Below are 15,168 nucleotides of genomic sequence, written 5' to 3' on the forward strand. Positions count from 1 at the left end.
GAAGCCATCTGCTCCCTCCTGGATCTATCTCCGAGTTTCTCTCTACCTCCAACGCATCCATCTGGAGTTCAGAGCTGGTGTGGGCACAGTATGCTCACAACTCCTCCTCTAGTGATGTCATAATTTCAGGTGGCGTTCAAGCCACAGCTGATGTCTGAATAGAAAGTTTGTGTCAGACACCTGGAGACCAGCTCGCACTCCAGATCAACATGTAAACCATCCACTTTAATCCAGATTGGTTTGCCATTTGGGGATCTTCCTTTGCTTTATGACACCTTTCAAAGATTTTAAACAGGTCTTGTATCACCTGCATCTGCTTGCTGCATCCCAGACTCTCATCATTTGGATTAACTGTGTCCACTTTCTTGCGGCTGAAGAGGGTGATTCATCAGTTCTTTTGTTGGAAATCCTGGACGGGGACCTCACCAGGGGGTTCAAGTGCCTGCATCCTGAGAAAAGCCTTGGAAATGTCAGAAGTGGTTCCAGGGAAGGGGGTAACACATTGCTGAGCCTGCCTGGGACCACGGAGGCACACTTATTCTTCACCCTGTCTTCACCAATGCAGCCATATAAGAGCGTGTCTGACTGCAGTTTAGACACTGCCTATAATTGTCTGTGGTCTACTTTCAGATCACTAAGGACGTCTGTAGCCCTGTCAGCCTGCATCACATGAATATTTTAGAGGTCACAAGTTTAATTTTCATTTGAACTTTGATAGATATATCATGATAGATAATGATATATGAGATAATGATATGATAGATATATAATTATAGAAATTAGCAATATCATAATACATAATTCACCTCCACTTGATTGGATTTTCCATACACGTGTGGTCATTTTTAAACACTCTGTAGCTTTAGATGCTTTGCCATAAACAGTTTCTCTGGCGCTGCATCAAAATTGCACTACCAACGTGTAAACAGGCGAGCACATGGCCCCCGTCACACGGGGGAGGAACACAACGAAAGTCTTCTCAGCCCATCAGCATCATAGGTGGAATGTCTATGGCAGCGTTGTTTTAAATAAACAATGATGGAATAAATATAGCCTAATCACCACAACATGTGGACCTATTTTCCAGTGCCTCATATGCAGAGTTCAACCATGACACACAAAAAAGTGATAAATCTGCATGCATGTCGACAAACTATGTCAGGGTACAGACTGTACCTATCTGTTTTGAGTTGCTATCAAAGAAAGTCAAAATCCCATTTTGGGATTAAAGGACTCATGTTAAGACCAATTTTTGTCAAATTTAATTCAATTTTAAGCATGCATGTTTTCCTGATTAATACCACAGTGATGCCGGTTTGTTTGCAATCAAAGAGAAAACATCAACAGCACAAGTGTGTCTTTGTCCAAAACGCAGGCATATCTGATCATCTCTGACATGCACTAAACCGACCTACGTAATCAAGCAGGTCTCACTGGATTCCTTCAACATGTGAAAAAAGAGAAGGTGCAGTGCACACACACACACACGCGCGCGCACACACACACAGTGCATGTACACTTGCAGTGTAGAAAGGCAAAAATGCTACAGATGTGTTTGCAGCAGCAGCTTGAATGTTGTTGTGGAAACAATCACAAGAGCCTTGTTTGTCTGATCATTTCTGGTGATAATTGTTCAGCTGTATCACAGAGGGGAGAGCGACGCCTTAAGCAGGACACTTTGCTAGATCATATGCTCAAGAAGCCAATCCACGTTTTTTATTAAGCAACAAAAACAATATCATCAAGCTCTGCTGAATACTCAAAAGTACTGGAAACGGAGCTGGAGGAAACTGCTGCAAAGCTATGCTAGTCACAGTGGCTGCTTATCAATTGACCACATGTCATTTTAATCATTTATCAGGAAAATAGAACAAACTGTTTGTGAACTAGGAAAAAAAAACACTAATTTTCACAAAGCTGACAAATGCTGGAAAAATTATAGAACATGTGGGAGATGGGACATTTAAAGTCTGAAAAATGTTGCCTATAACCTTTAGTTTAAAAGTGTCACAACCTGGTGTCCATCATGATTTTACACTTATGTATACCAGCACATTCCTGCTGGTAAGTTAAATTATGTGGATTTAGTCAGTGTAATGTAAAAAGGAGACGTCCTGCAGAAAGACGTGAACAGCAACACATAGAAAAGCACTGACTCACAAGGCTTTGGAGATGCAGCTGGTCAGAGTGCCCAGGCTCCTGGAGGGCTTGATGCTGCATACTGAGGGGCTGGACTGGGGACAGTCCTCCAGTCTGTCCTGCGTGGATGGTCTGCAGGACAGCCTGGGCAGCTGCAGGGTGCCTGAGAAGAGCCTCTTCACGGTACATCTGAAGACCCCGGGGTCCTGGGGAGGCTCGATGTAGGAGGCCTGCCCTGCAGAGTCCCATTGTCTCTGGATGCCCAGAAGAACGAGAAAACCAGAATGTGATAAGACTGAGACACGAGGAAACAGTCAGTTCACAGAGTCACTGATGACTTTATTAAACCAGATGCTTGAAACTGTCAAAGTAGTGAGTAAAAACTGCAATGGCATGAAGATGTGTGTAAGCTAGAGGCTCCACACACACTAACTCACAGATCATTCTTTCATATAACATTGGGTGAACAAACCTCTTCATTCATTCAGCTCTTCAAATTCAACCTTTTCAGGACTGGAAGCTCCACCGCTTGCACCATCCTGCTTTCTCTTCATATGCTTTGTACTGGCTTTATGTGTCAGCACAATGTGTTTTTCAACGCTATGAGAGTGACTCACACACAGACTCAATGAGATATTTGGGTTATTTCAGTGACGATGTAAACTTTCTTCCAGCTGAGGTAATGAGGAAATTGTAGGAAAAGTAAGTTCCTAGTTTACTGCTTGACTTTATTAGCAGTGGAATGAGGCTTTTCAGAATCAAATGACAAACCTTTGCTTAACTTCTTGAAGAGACAACAGTATCAAAAATAAAACAACCACTCGCTGAGATCTGAGGTAAGTTGCAGACAGGGCTGTTCTTGTGCTGTTGCCGAAAATGTGACGAACCTCGGAAAAAAGCCCACCCGAGCATTATTTTTAGAAGCTTTATCTGATTTCAGATCCTGAGACAGACACACACACACACACACACACACACACACACACACACACACACACACACACACACACTATCACCTGGGACACAATAGACGATTCTCACAGTGAGATAGTGTTTGGGATTAAGCTCTCAGGGCATCTCTTCCAGCGTCAGTGTTGAAGGGAAACAGATAAGAGTCCTTGTTTTCTGCTGCATCCCGTGACCTTATCACGGCATCTGCTCGGGAGTCCCACCTTTCTGTGAACAACTGTCAACACACTCTGCTTTGATAGCCGACCATGTCTGTGGTGAGCGGCGTTCATTCCCTTCACTTATAAGACGACATTGGCTTTCTCATTTCATGGATTGATTCCTCTTCTCAGTGACAAGAATAGCATTTTACTGGTAAATTATGTATGTAAATTTCAAACAGCTGTTAATCTAATGAATATAACAAGACACTGTTAATGCTGTTAACCTGACCTTGCTATTAGACAGGGCTTATTTTAACATACAGCTCCATAAATCTTCTCCACAACTGGAAATGGAAAAAGCATAAAATGATACATGCGCTTTATTACATTAAGTAAATATAAAAGAGATCGACCAGATGAGTAACTTGCTGCCGTATTTTAGTTCTGAAAAGATTCAGAAAATACATCATACATATGAGTCAAAGGCCACAGAGAGAACTACGCTAATTTAATGACATTTTTCTTTTAAGTGTCTTTTAAAGGTTCATTAATTGACCTTACCTCGGTGAAGTTGAAAAATTTTGATGAGTTACTTCGCCTCATACTTTCAGCTACTGTGTGATGGGAACAAGAAAACTAGGAAGGAAATACCAAAGAGGAGGATACAGATACCACATTTAAGATCAGATATGAAGTAGTCTATGGGACCAATACTTCCTTGGACTCAGCAAAGTGCAGCTATTTCCCCGCCTCTTCATAAACCCTCAGCTGTTATTAATTTAATGATAAACTGCTTATTTTCTTAGCACACCTTTGACTTTGCAACTTGAACTTCTGCTGTGGCCTTTTTTAGATTGGAACCTAACCCAAAAGCTATAAATAGCTACAAATGTTTTAGAAAATGACAAGAATTAGCCCCTTAGAGCAGAAATGAGAAAGGATTCGGAGCCTGCAGACATTGGTTGGTAGTGAGATTGAGGTGGAGGTGGAGCTGCCTGCATGACAGGCCATTATTCATGTGTGTCTATCGGACTTTGGAATCAGTGGACTTCATGCATCCAGATCTTCTGGTTAGGCAAGACTCTGCCTTTAATCAAGCTGCTGCCTAAAATCCATCCATGTGCCCTTTTCTTATAACACAACTTTGGGTGGATTTACTATTTAGGTTTCATTCAGTATGATCCTCAGGAGATGACATCACCTTTTATGACCCTGCCTCATGAGCGCAGCTTTAAAAAACCCAGACAAAACATAAAGTATGTACATTAAGTGTAACGTCAGCTGTGATTCATATTATCACTTATTTGCTTGAAGTGCCTTTAGTTGTACTGTCGGCTTCGCTTATTAACATGTGCCTTGTGTATAACGCATTATTTAGTATGCTCTGAATAACATGTTATCGAACATTAAATGAGCCGTTTCTCTGGATGATCTGGAAAACAATACTGGAAGGAGTTTTTAATGGGAGTGCAAAATAAACCGAGCATTACCATTTAAGACAGTAGTATGACACGACTAATGGTTCCTTCTCTGCAAACATGGAACTTGCCGTTCATTTCTCTCGTTCATGACCTCTACTAACAGGGGACTGAAGATGAAGTTATGAAATATGGCGCCATCTAAAGGACAAAGAGAACACTGTCTTCGACCAGACTTTCCAAATGACCACGACACTAACATGAAGTCAAAATGCTCCAAAATTACTGTATTTATGGTTTCAGGAGATAACATTTCAATGATAACACTTTTTTTTAAGAAAGAACAGTGTGTTTACATTCTTTGAATTATAAAGTGAGGTGTTTTTCCCTTTGCAGAAACAGAAAGGAAATCACATATAAAAATCTGACGACACTCCGCAGTGTTCCTTATTTAGTGGCCACACCTGGAGCAGAGCGAGCACACAGGCATGTGCACTGCTGCTTCTTCACTCTTTGTGGCAGTAGCTTTTGTAGTGTCCCTGGCCCCCTCCGCAGGCTGGAATCTTGGCACCCTAGAAAAATGAAGCTGCTTGTCAGAGCTCAAATTCATAACTGCTTGTGCTTTTATAACACACAGTAAAATGATATCAAAGGCAAAAGTGCAGAACAGAGTCAGTGAATAACATTAACTGTACCTTGTACAAGCTGCAGACAAGATTGAAGAGAGAAGACATGGCCTTCTCCTCCAGGTCTTCTGTGTGCTCCTGCAAATGAATAACATTTAGTATCCCAAAGGCTATGGAAACATAGCATTCAGGCAAAAGACACAGTTATGTGTCTGTCCTTTTCCACAGCAGGGGTGGACAAAAAAGGCAGAACATCATCTGAAATAAGCTATAATGCCTGTCACCTACAGATCATAAATGTGAGTAAGAATTATGTGGCAGCTTTCAGAGGAATATGACAATAACTGACTTTACTACATATATAATAGTTTAAAAAATAACTTTGATTGGCTGTCAGACACAGTTTTACAGATGTCAAATTGTTGGTAATGGACTTGCAGGTTGTTTATAATGGTGAGGGAGAACAACAAAGTTCCAAACACAGAGACAAATAATTTTAATTACTAATTAATGATGTATGGAGAACAAGAATTTGAAGTTAAAAACAATGAAAAAGCTTAATGATCTGATGAGCCATCTCTCAGTCTGCTTGGACAGAGCAAAAGTATGATTTCAGTGCAGTGTTTTGGAGCACATACAGATATATCTTGATATGGAGAACTATTTTATCAGAGTCACTGGATATGAAGATTTTTCTGGATGGTGACGTAATGGTCAACAAATCTGAAGCCATTATCAGGGGCGCCATGACATCATGACTGCTGCTTGCGATTTTCCCACAGTCCAAGACTTGAAAGCAAATGTGGGAACATTTTCGTGAATACCAGAGAGAAAATAAAGTAGAATTAGGGGACTACAAACCAAATCCTAATTCAAATTTATAAAAGTGTCCAATTTTCCTCAAATTAAGTGAATCATATTACACGGGGCTGTCGTGTTATTTGGCCTTGTACACCCACACACTGCACAAGGGTGAAAACTCAAATATTTGAATATTCAGTGTTTACATGGAACAATCTTAATGTATGAAAGAGTTTTTAATTCTCTGTTCAAGAATTATTTGAAAAAGCAAGTTAAAAAAAAAAGTTCCCCACACACTGATCACCTCTTTCCTTTGTATGATGAAGGCAGGATGTGTTTTTTCTCTTTGTTTCTTATGGAGCTGCTTCTGAGCGAACTCAAGTTTCAAGCGGTTACCATGCTACCGTCTCAGGTTGCTTGGCAGCTTGGAGAAATGGCATCTGTTGTGTGGTGCTTTGGACCTGCATCGAGATGTAGTTTCACACATGCCACTCACAGCTCTCTTGTCACTTATAGATAGAAGCTTTGGGGCAGGTCAAGTGTCAAACAATCACATGGTCACATCATCGCTGTGACTGTATCATCACTTGTTTAAAAAGCGAGCAATGATGACAGTGGCAGGATGGGGCACTGCAGACAAAGCGGTCTCCAATTTATGTTTTCCCACAGAATGCCACAGCGCCCATGGGTGGTGCTGCTAAATGCAACGGAGCCTTACCCCATTAATGGTCACCCAGGGCACATATTGGTGTGGAGGGTTCAGGGCTTCGGTCTTCAAGGCATTCTGATGCATCAGCTGATTTCCCAGATCCCCTTTCACGCAGCTCATGACAGTGTCCCAGGCCAACTCAGGGCTGTAGAGTTCCAGGCACTACAAACAACAATGGAGGGAAAGAAACACCCATCAACTTCAGGAGTGAACTAGTGAATAATATAAGACACACACACACACACACACACACACACACAGAGTTGCTTACAGGCTTGGCTGCCTTGATGACATCAGAGGAGGATTCCATGCAGAAGATGATCGGGAAAGCCATTTCGGTCATGTTAAGTAAACAAGTCTAAAGGAACAAGGCAATCAATTAATCATAATGGACTGTCAACATTGTGACACTGACTAGAATTAAAAGTAAATGAAGGCATTCTGAGACTCAAACGTTCCTCCGAACAATTTCTAGTGTTTTCACAACACCTGGATCTACAAGAATCCTCACGGCATTCTCTGGAAGATGAACAGTATTTATTTCGCTAAGCTATGGCACATCACATGGCTCTAAATTGCAGTTACATTATTAACAGTGGCAGCGGTTTTCTCTCTGCATTTGGGTTACAATGTTACCTCAATCATGTTGCCCAGACATTCCTGCTCTCTATGCTGGCACTCGAAAATATACTTCTGCCCATCAGGTTTTTCCTAGGGTGAGGTTAGGGGGACAAATTCAACAGATTCATAAAACAAAGAGCAAGAAACAGAAAAGCAATTTCACAGGCAAGTTTATGACATACTTATGGCATGATTATCCCTTTCTCACCCAGTCAAATTAAAGAGAAATCCACCTTTGGACAATCATGTTCATTTGATTATTTTGTGACCACATATGGTTTTACATAGGCTCCACCTTTCCTCTCCTGTCTCTGCCTCTTTCTTTAGTAGAAAAATCATCACATATCCTTTTCAGACAACACCATCATTACTTCCTCCATCATTTATAGAGGAAGTTCAATCTCAGTGTATATCCACAATGCTTGATTCACTGCTTACCTGTGCATTGCCATAGGGCACCAAAGTAACAGACATGATATCACCCAGCAAGATCCAGGTGGGGAAGAGCATACTACTAAGATAACCTCTGCAGCCAGGACACAGACTCTCATAGTAAAGCGCCACCTCGACTTTATCTGCCTTCCGAGTGGACCTGGTGAAGTTCGAGTGAAGGCACTCCTTCAAAACCTGCACATGGGGGCAACAGTAGGGAGGTTAACTTTTAAGTGATCAGGCTCTGTTTCTCTGTGAGTGTGCAGCTTCTGCAAGGTCAGGCCATTTTCCATTTGGTGGCAATATCAGGAGAGCAACAACAGTTGGTTTTTTTTGTTTGTTTGTTTGTTTGTTTTTTTAATTTTGCAAATTTTACTTGAGTTTGATGGCATTTCCATATGTTTAACTCATCACAAAAAAACAAAACAAAAGAAAACAAAACAGCTGTTCAAAACATATAAAGCAACTTTTTTCTGTCTGGATGAAAGCTTTAGACACTGACTGTGCTGTATGAGACTGCCACAGTAGGCGTTTAGTTTTGCATATTTCTGTGTTGACTGGACCGTGACTCTGTGAGGGAGAGAGGTGCTAATGTATTAACATTGTAACTGGTAATGTGAGTAATTTTTTTAGGGTTTTTACTTCCTCCTTAACTGTTCCATGGCAAACAGGTGATCCTCTAAAACCCCCAGCTGCCTAAGTCTTCCTCATTCCAGTCCAGATGTCAAAAATACAGTCTATGCATAACTACCATAATTTGGGTAACTGCTGTGTTCCCTGTGAAACTTTGCTAACGTTACTTGACGCGAAAGTTAATACACAATTTTGTATTTTGTTAATGGACGGCTGGGAGTGTCTTTATAATAATTTCTGACAAGTTTGTATCCAGTTTCACCATTCAGCGTTAGCTAACGTTAGCTAGTGAGTTAACGCTAACTAGCGATGGAGCGCGAGGCTGACCACTGTTGCTATAGTTTCCTGCAGTTATCTGTGGCGTAGTGCTTCAGAATATAGGTTCAATTATTGACCGGAAATAGTTATATCCGAGATGTCCTATGGCTTTTAACAGACGCTGGTCATTCAGAAACATCATTTTCCGTGGTCGTAAATGTCTACAACAGTCGTGATATATACATGAATAACCTTACCCCACACTGGACAGCAGACTCCAGAGATGAGCACCACTTTGATGGAGGATAGGTGCACGAAGTGGAGAGAGCACAACAGCCGTACTGACTGTTTAACCAAACGGTCAAAATGAGCAGCAGAGGGCCCTTCATCTTCACCTGCAAGGTTTTAGTGTGACAATAGAGAAGACAGACTACTCCAAGCCACACAACAACGACGTACACACTACTGTACGGACAACTTTAAATACGGTGTTGATGCTTCCTCGTGGAGGCTCTCTGTTTTTTGATTGGCTCTTGGTCATATGATCAAGACAGCGTCACTTGTAACTAGCAGATAGCCATGCCGTGAGGCCTTGGTAACTGCTGTTTGGGGGGGTTCCCACACAAACGAGTCATAAGGTCATGACATTTGTGTGGGCGCAGGTTTGCCATCGTGTAAATTTTAATTTAGTTGGCAATTATTTTTTAAGATGTCATCTGGATATTTTTTGTCTCTCAGAAGGAAATAATGTGATCTGCAAACAATGCAAAAAATCCAGTTTCACAAACCTTAGGAAGCACTATAAAGTGAAGAACTGGGTAAAAACGTTACATAAGAATAATTCACTTAATTCGCTTAAAACTGAGTTATATTGTTTAAATACTTCCAATAACACACAACACACTGGATAAAGTTTATTGGGAAAATACAGAGGGAGTTAAATCCAGTTTTGTGAACTCCATGTGGGAACTGTTCTTGCACCAGTAAAAAAAAAAAAAAAAACTAAAATGGGTCATCCATTTTGTTCTACTTGTTTTGGGGCCTCTTCTTTTTGGCATGACTTGGACACATCATCTGGCTAATTATAAAGCAATGTCACGCCTCAGTTCCTCAGTCCACAGGTCTTACTCAAGAGGAGTCATAAGAAGCACACACTGCAGCAAAACATCACACACGTTATTGAACATTATATAAGGTTTGAGATGGTGACTCTCACATGATCTCTCCAAGCTTTCCTCTAAAACCAGGACAGACAAAAAGCAGACAGGACAGGACAAGACAGCGCCACTCTGCATGATTCACTCGGCTTCCTGTCTGTTTCCCTGTGTTTTGGCTTGGAGTGTCACAGATCAAATTTAAGCACCACACTGAAAGACCATCTTTTTTAATTGTTTCAGTTTTTAGAGTATTATTCTGCTTTTATACCTGTGCGCCTTTGCCATATTTACTCAGTAGTAAATGTGGGTTACACTGTATGAGAAAGTGTCACCATTCACTCAATCACAAACACACATTTTCTCACTTCCCTTTACTGGCATCTAGACGTTCACATAGCTTTTGTTTGTAATTTGAGATAGGAGACTTATTTCTCCACCCTGATGTAATGAAAGTTAATCACATTTCATTTGCAGCTTAAAAACATTAAACATTAAACAATCACATTTTCCAGCAGCATTATCTTTCTTGACAGAAATGCCCTGGTTACTCTGGTTAAAGGCGAAGTTTTCATTGGAATAGCTTTCTACCAAAGAATTAGGTACCAGGGAAAACTGTCCACAGTTAAAGAGAAGTGACAAATTTTTTTTTTCTGAGAAGGTTCCCTGTTTACATTAAGCGTTTCTCCCCAAAACGCACTGTGTGTATCCTTGAGGCTGTAAATGTATAGTGTGATAGAAATGTATACTCCTATTGTCTAAATAGTTATGTGCACTGTGTGATATTTTCTGCTTCTTGTGTAAGAATGTTTAACTGTCAGTTCCCAGCGTGTGTGAAATGTTATGAAGGGCAAAGCTGTTTGGAATACAGCCTTCAGCTCTTTCAGCAGATCGAGGCAGAGACAAACCCCCCGCCCCGGAAGGTTGGACAGATGAGAGCTACGACTGGACAGAGGGATTACTGTAAACTTGTCTCCAATGTATACATACTGTAGAGTACGCATGGCCAAGTGAGCACCACGGACTACACAGCAGGGTCAGCCAGAGTATAACCAGCACGAGTACATCAGTACATGAAAGTGTGACATGGTGATGATCAGCTCGTCATTATGAAGCAGAGACAAACAAAACACATCAAGACAAAACCAGACAGCGGAACTTTATTTCATATATCTTTTATTGTCTTTTTAAAATCATTGCATCAGCCTAAAGAAAGAACCGTACAGATGAAAGAGTACCTGTCTGAGGAGACAAACACAACTCTGAAGCAAGCTGTACATGAGAGAGGAAGAAAGAAATGTCGCATCTGAATTAAGACAGACCAACGGAGGGAGGAGAACACAAGAGAAGTAACCGTCTTTTCGTGCATAGGGGTGGGGCACACCTCAACCAATAGGCCTCTACTGGCTGAAACAACAGTGCTCCCTCTGAGTTCAATTGCACTTTGGTGTAGAGTAGCTTTATCTGACTGCCCCATTCATTTCCATTCAACACTTTTGAAAGAAAGAGAAAACCGCATCATTGTTACTGTGCATTCAGAACTGTACACCTGCTGCTGCTGCTGAGGTGGTGATGCACGAGGCAACTGGTTCCAGGGCAACACGGTCGAGCAAAGGGAACAAGACGCTGCCTTGTTATGAATGTGAAGATGTGTGTTTGGAAGTGTTGCTGCTCTGTGATGTTGCCCGGGCTGCTGCCGAATGCATCACGGCCAATCTTGCCTCCAACATGCAGAGTTGGGTCTTGAATATGAACTACTGTACACCAGTGAAAAATACTACAACATTTCAATCAGAATAATCAAACAAATGACAACCTGAGCGATCAGGTGGAAGTCCAGACTGAGAAGTGATGACGTGAGAAGACTGGATTCAGGCAGAAAGAGGAAATGAAAGTGCAGCTGTTAACATAATCATATTTCAAACGGAAATCACACACAAGCTGAGACTATAGTGGATATAATTTTGGTCTTAAGAATGAGTTAACCCACCAGAAGAGCAACTGATTCAGCTTTTCATTTGAGTATCGTTTGAAGTGCAAAATCAAGAAAATTATGTTTCTTGATAGTTATTCCTGAATTTTCAACTTTATGTTCTAAAACTGCACTCGTGTGTTCACCAAGTGGCGAGTTTGCACTGTCATTCACAACGTGTGGGTATCACCCCCTGCAGATTCTTTGAACTGAGTCCTTACCGGAGAAACGTCTGGCAGAGCCATACTGAAATCTACCGAACTGTACATAATATAAACAGCAAAAGATGCGACAGCGTCTCAAGTTAGGATTCAGTCCTGCACATACAAGGCTCAGTGTAAGGTGAAGTAGTCAGCAGGTAAAGGAGGACAAAGACTGATGAATACCTGTGTATTATGGCAAAATGAATCTTGTTCAACTATCCTGTTGAGTTATTATTTTGAAATTGAGGGAGCACTGTTCTCATAAGTACCAAAACAAAAAGAGAACAAACTGGAACAGAGAAAACAGAACAAGCAGTCATAACATTTTCAAGTTTAAAACGACAGGAAATAATGAAATATAAATCAATCTATCACAGCCACTTTGAGGGACAGACAGATTGATCCTCAAACGCATATTTACTATTTGGTTAATTACATGTTGTAAACATTTGTATTTCTTTTTTCTGTATGAAGGAAAAATTTCAAGCTAGCTTATTTTTTTTCTTTATAGGCTCTGTAAGGTTATCATTAACAGATATAAACAAACAAACAAAAATAAACAACACTTGGACAGACAAATCTATCAGCTTTTTTAAAAAGCCAAATTAAAAAAACAAACAAACAAAAAACAATATACTCAGGCACCATAAAAGAACACTTTCCAATGCCATCATTGTTCCAGGTACAAAGATCTGTGTGTGATCGTGAACCGTTGAGTCGTGTACCTTTTTCTGTCAGCTTAACAGGTTTTAACTTTTTTTTTTCCTGTCTGAGTGTGTGTGTAAGTCCAGGCCAACAAAAACAACAAAAAAAAACCCTTTGAGCGACCACAGAGATGGACCAGAGGACGATTCAGTGGTGAGATGGTTCACTTTGCTGCAGCATCAGTGTCCAGTCTGTGGTGGATCTCTGCGGCCGCGTCCTAAGTGTATCTTCTGTGGTGCAACTTTAACACTCAAGTCTACTCACAAAAACCAGAATCGTCCAAATGACAAAACAGATTCTCAAGTTCAAGAAAAAAAAAAAAAAGAAATGAAACAACTCCTCTCTAACATTTAATAAATGCAAAGCAGCCAAGACTGCATTTAACATATAGACTCAGCTCTGTAAATATTAACACATGTACATAAGCTTGCTTCATCCTCTGAATGCACCTGATAATCATGCGTAATAGATTACATGTATGTCGATCAACTGTAACCACAAAGTTTGTTGCTGATCACGATGAAGCTCACTGCAGCTGATTAGTAAAAACGCTTGCGTTTCAGTGACTGCTTGGATACAAAGCAGCCGTGGAGCAAGTCTAGAGATCATGTTCACATCAAAGCCTCTTTCTGATTTGTTTCAAGCACAATCCAAATCAGAATTACATCATCCAAAAATATAGATATCTAAGTATATGTTTCAAAATATTTATTCTCTAGTATGTCTCGCATTCTTCAAACCTTAACAGACACCAAATATATGTCTTTCTTTGTAGTCAGTGAAAGATGTGCTTTGTGTGTGAGGCCAGTTCAAGAAATATCCTTTACAGTGTACCAAAGCCGATGAAAAAATATTTAATTCCTTGAATGATCATTCGTCGTATAGAAAAACGTGTTCCAAGAAGCTCCGACACAAATGCATATCTAACAGATGAGCAGGATGAAAGCTTTGTGTTTCAGACTAACATCGACCAAAAGCGGGATTAAAGCCTCAACTCTACATCAAAGCCCACTAAAGTCTTCATCTTCGGCGCGTACCGTGCCCCTCTCACTGCCTGACCAGGTTTCATTGCTACTGAAGTTGCATTGCTTCTAGCTATTACACATCTGTGATTAACATGGCATATATGGCAGATGAAAGTGGTCACCGACACTGCAAAAATGTTCATCTTAACAAGTGATACAGGAAGCTATTCATTTCCACATTTCTACTTGCCTTAAAGCACCTAAAAACACTGAGCAAATGGAAGCAGAACCACCTGCTTCACGATCTGTTTTGGGATTAACTGCAGCTATCTTGCTCCATTGGCATGATGTTTGTAAATGGTTGGCCCACCAAAATCCCGCCAAAAAAACACACTGTTTCCACCTTCCCGCAGCAGTATCCATAAGCCGTTCATTTAGCTTCAAAAAACAGTGTTTGTGTAATTTGGGTGGAGTGGCCCGTTTGGAAAATGAACGTCGTTCGTCTTGTTAAGTTGGACAATTTTGCCGCGTGGACACAAATTGCATAATGAGCCTGCAGCTCTCCTTAAAGTTGTTTTGAAAAGTATTACAAAGTTTATACAGTCCATATAGTAAAACTAACTCTATAATGAAAACATTGCAATCAGTCAAAAGCCTCAAGAATTACATGACAGTTGTTGACCGCAAAAACAATAAAAGCATATACTGTACACTGTATACTCCGATATCATAAAGAAACACGTCAATCACTGCCGATATACTGTATGGAAAGACCTTAAAACTACCAACTAAAAACACTATTGACAACTGAGCTTCACCACTGTCTGTGAGTCTATGGTTGTTGGGCGTTAGACACACTCCACTGAGCGTGTGGAACAGAAAAAAAGTGCAGTCACAAAAGTGTTGGTCCAACAAACTGGATAAAGGATGCGTCAGCAGTCGTGGATGACTCAACCAGATCGCCTGTTCGCCAAGGAACTGACTCTTAATACAAAACACTGAGAAATGCTGCATGCATTATTTGAGAGCTTATAAATGAGCTTCGAACAACTGGGGCTGGGCCACGGATGTGTACGTTCACATTTCTATCTTATCTGAGTTTTATTCAAAAATATATCAGACAAACTTAAAAAAGAACAACACCAAAGAAATCTAGCTTTGGTGCACAGTGAGAGCGAGCACCGAGCTACTGTACAGCCCCAACCATAGAGAGAAGGAATATGTAACAACTACAGGTGTAACAACAAAGAGGCACGACTAAAATCTGTCTCGCTTTTATCTATAACATGCTCAGATTTGCTCTAACGCACACGCACGCACGCACGCACGCACGCACACACACACACACACAATCACATATAACAACTATGCTCATTTGCCAGACACCTTTTTTGTCTTTGATAAATGGCAAATGTGTGAA

At 40.8% G+C, this 15,168-nt stretch overlaps 2 protein-coding genes across 4 annotated transcripts in view; both read right to left on the reverse strand.

Moving 5' to 3' along the window:
* Positions 1 to 3,870, reverse strand: part of pde4ca (phosphodiesterase 4C, cAMP-specific a) — a 52,039-nt gene extending 48,169 nt beyond the window's left edge. For both annotated transcript variants that reach the window (XM_070974962.1, XM_070974961.1), the window contains exons 1-2: positions 3,813 to 3,870; positions 2,161 to 2,393 (exon numbers count right to left, since the gene is read on the reverse strand). In XM_070974962.1, the coding sequence (XP_070831063.1) occupies positions 2,161 to 2,393; positions 3,813 to 3,854 (275 nt within the window). In that variant the 5' untranslated portion in view covers positions 3,855 to 3,870. The remainder of the gene's footprint in view (positions 1 to 2,160; positions 2,394 to 3,812) is intronic.
* An 811-nt stretch (positions 3,871 to 4,681) lies between these two features.
* Positions 4,682 to 15,168, reverse strand: part of ifi30a (IFI30 lysosomal thiol reductase a) — a 34,701-nt gene continuing 24,214 nt past the window's right edge. The window contains exons 1-7 of one of the 2 annotated variants that reach the window (XM_070975106.1): positions 9,007 to 9,271; positions 7,865 to 8,053; positions 7,442 to 7,516; positions 7,077 to 7,163; positions 6,815 to 6,967; positions 5,365 to 5,433; positions 4,682 to 5,241 (exon numbers count right to left, since the gene is read on the reverse strand). In XM_070975106.1, coding sequence (XP_070831207.1) covers positions 5,176 to 5,241; positions 5,365 to 5,433; positions 6,815 to 6,967; positions 7,077 to 7,163; positions 7,442 to 7,516; positions 7,865 to 8,053; positions 9,007 to 9,138 — 771 coding nt within the window. In that variant the 5' untranslated portion in view covers positions 9,139 to 9,271 and the 3' untranslated portion in view covers positions 4,682 to 5,175. Of the gene's footprint in view, positions 5,242 to 5,364; positions 5,434 to 6,814; positions 6,968 to 7,076; positions 7,164 to 7,441; positions 7,517 to 7,864; positions 8,054 to 9,006; positions 9,272 to 15,168 lie in introns of those variants that run through there. The other variant, XM_070975107.1, reaches the window with a different exon arrangement.

The sequence above is a fragment of the Chaetodon trifascialis genome, chromosome 11 (assembly GCF_039877785.1).
Source record: "Chaetodon trifascialis isolate fChaTrf1 chromosome 11, fChaTrf1.hap1, whole genome shotgun sequence".
NCBI classification, from domain to species: Eukaryota; Metazoa; Chordata; class Actinopteri; order Chaetodontiformes; family Chaetodontidae; genus Chaetodon; species Chaetodon trifascialis.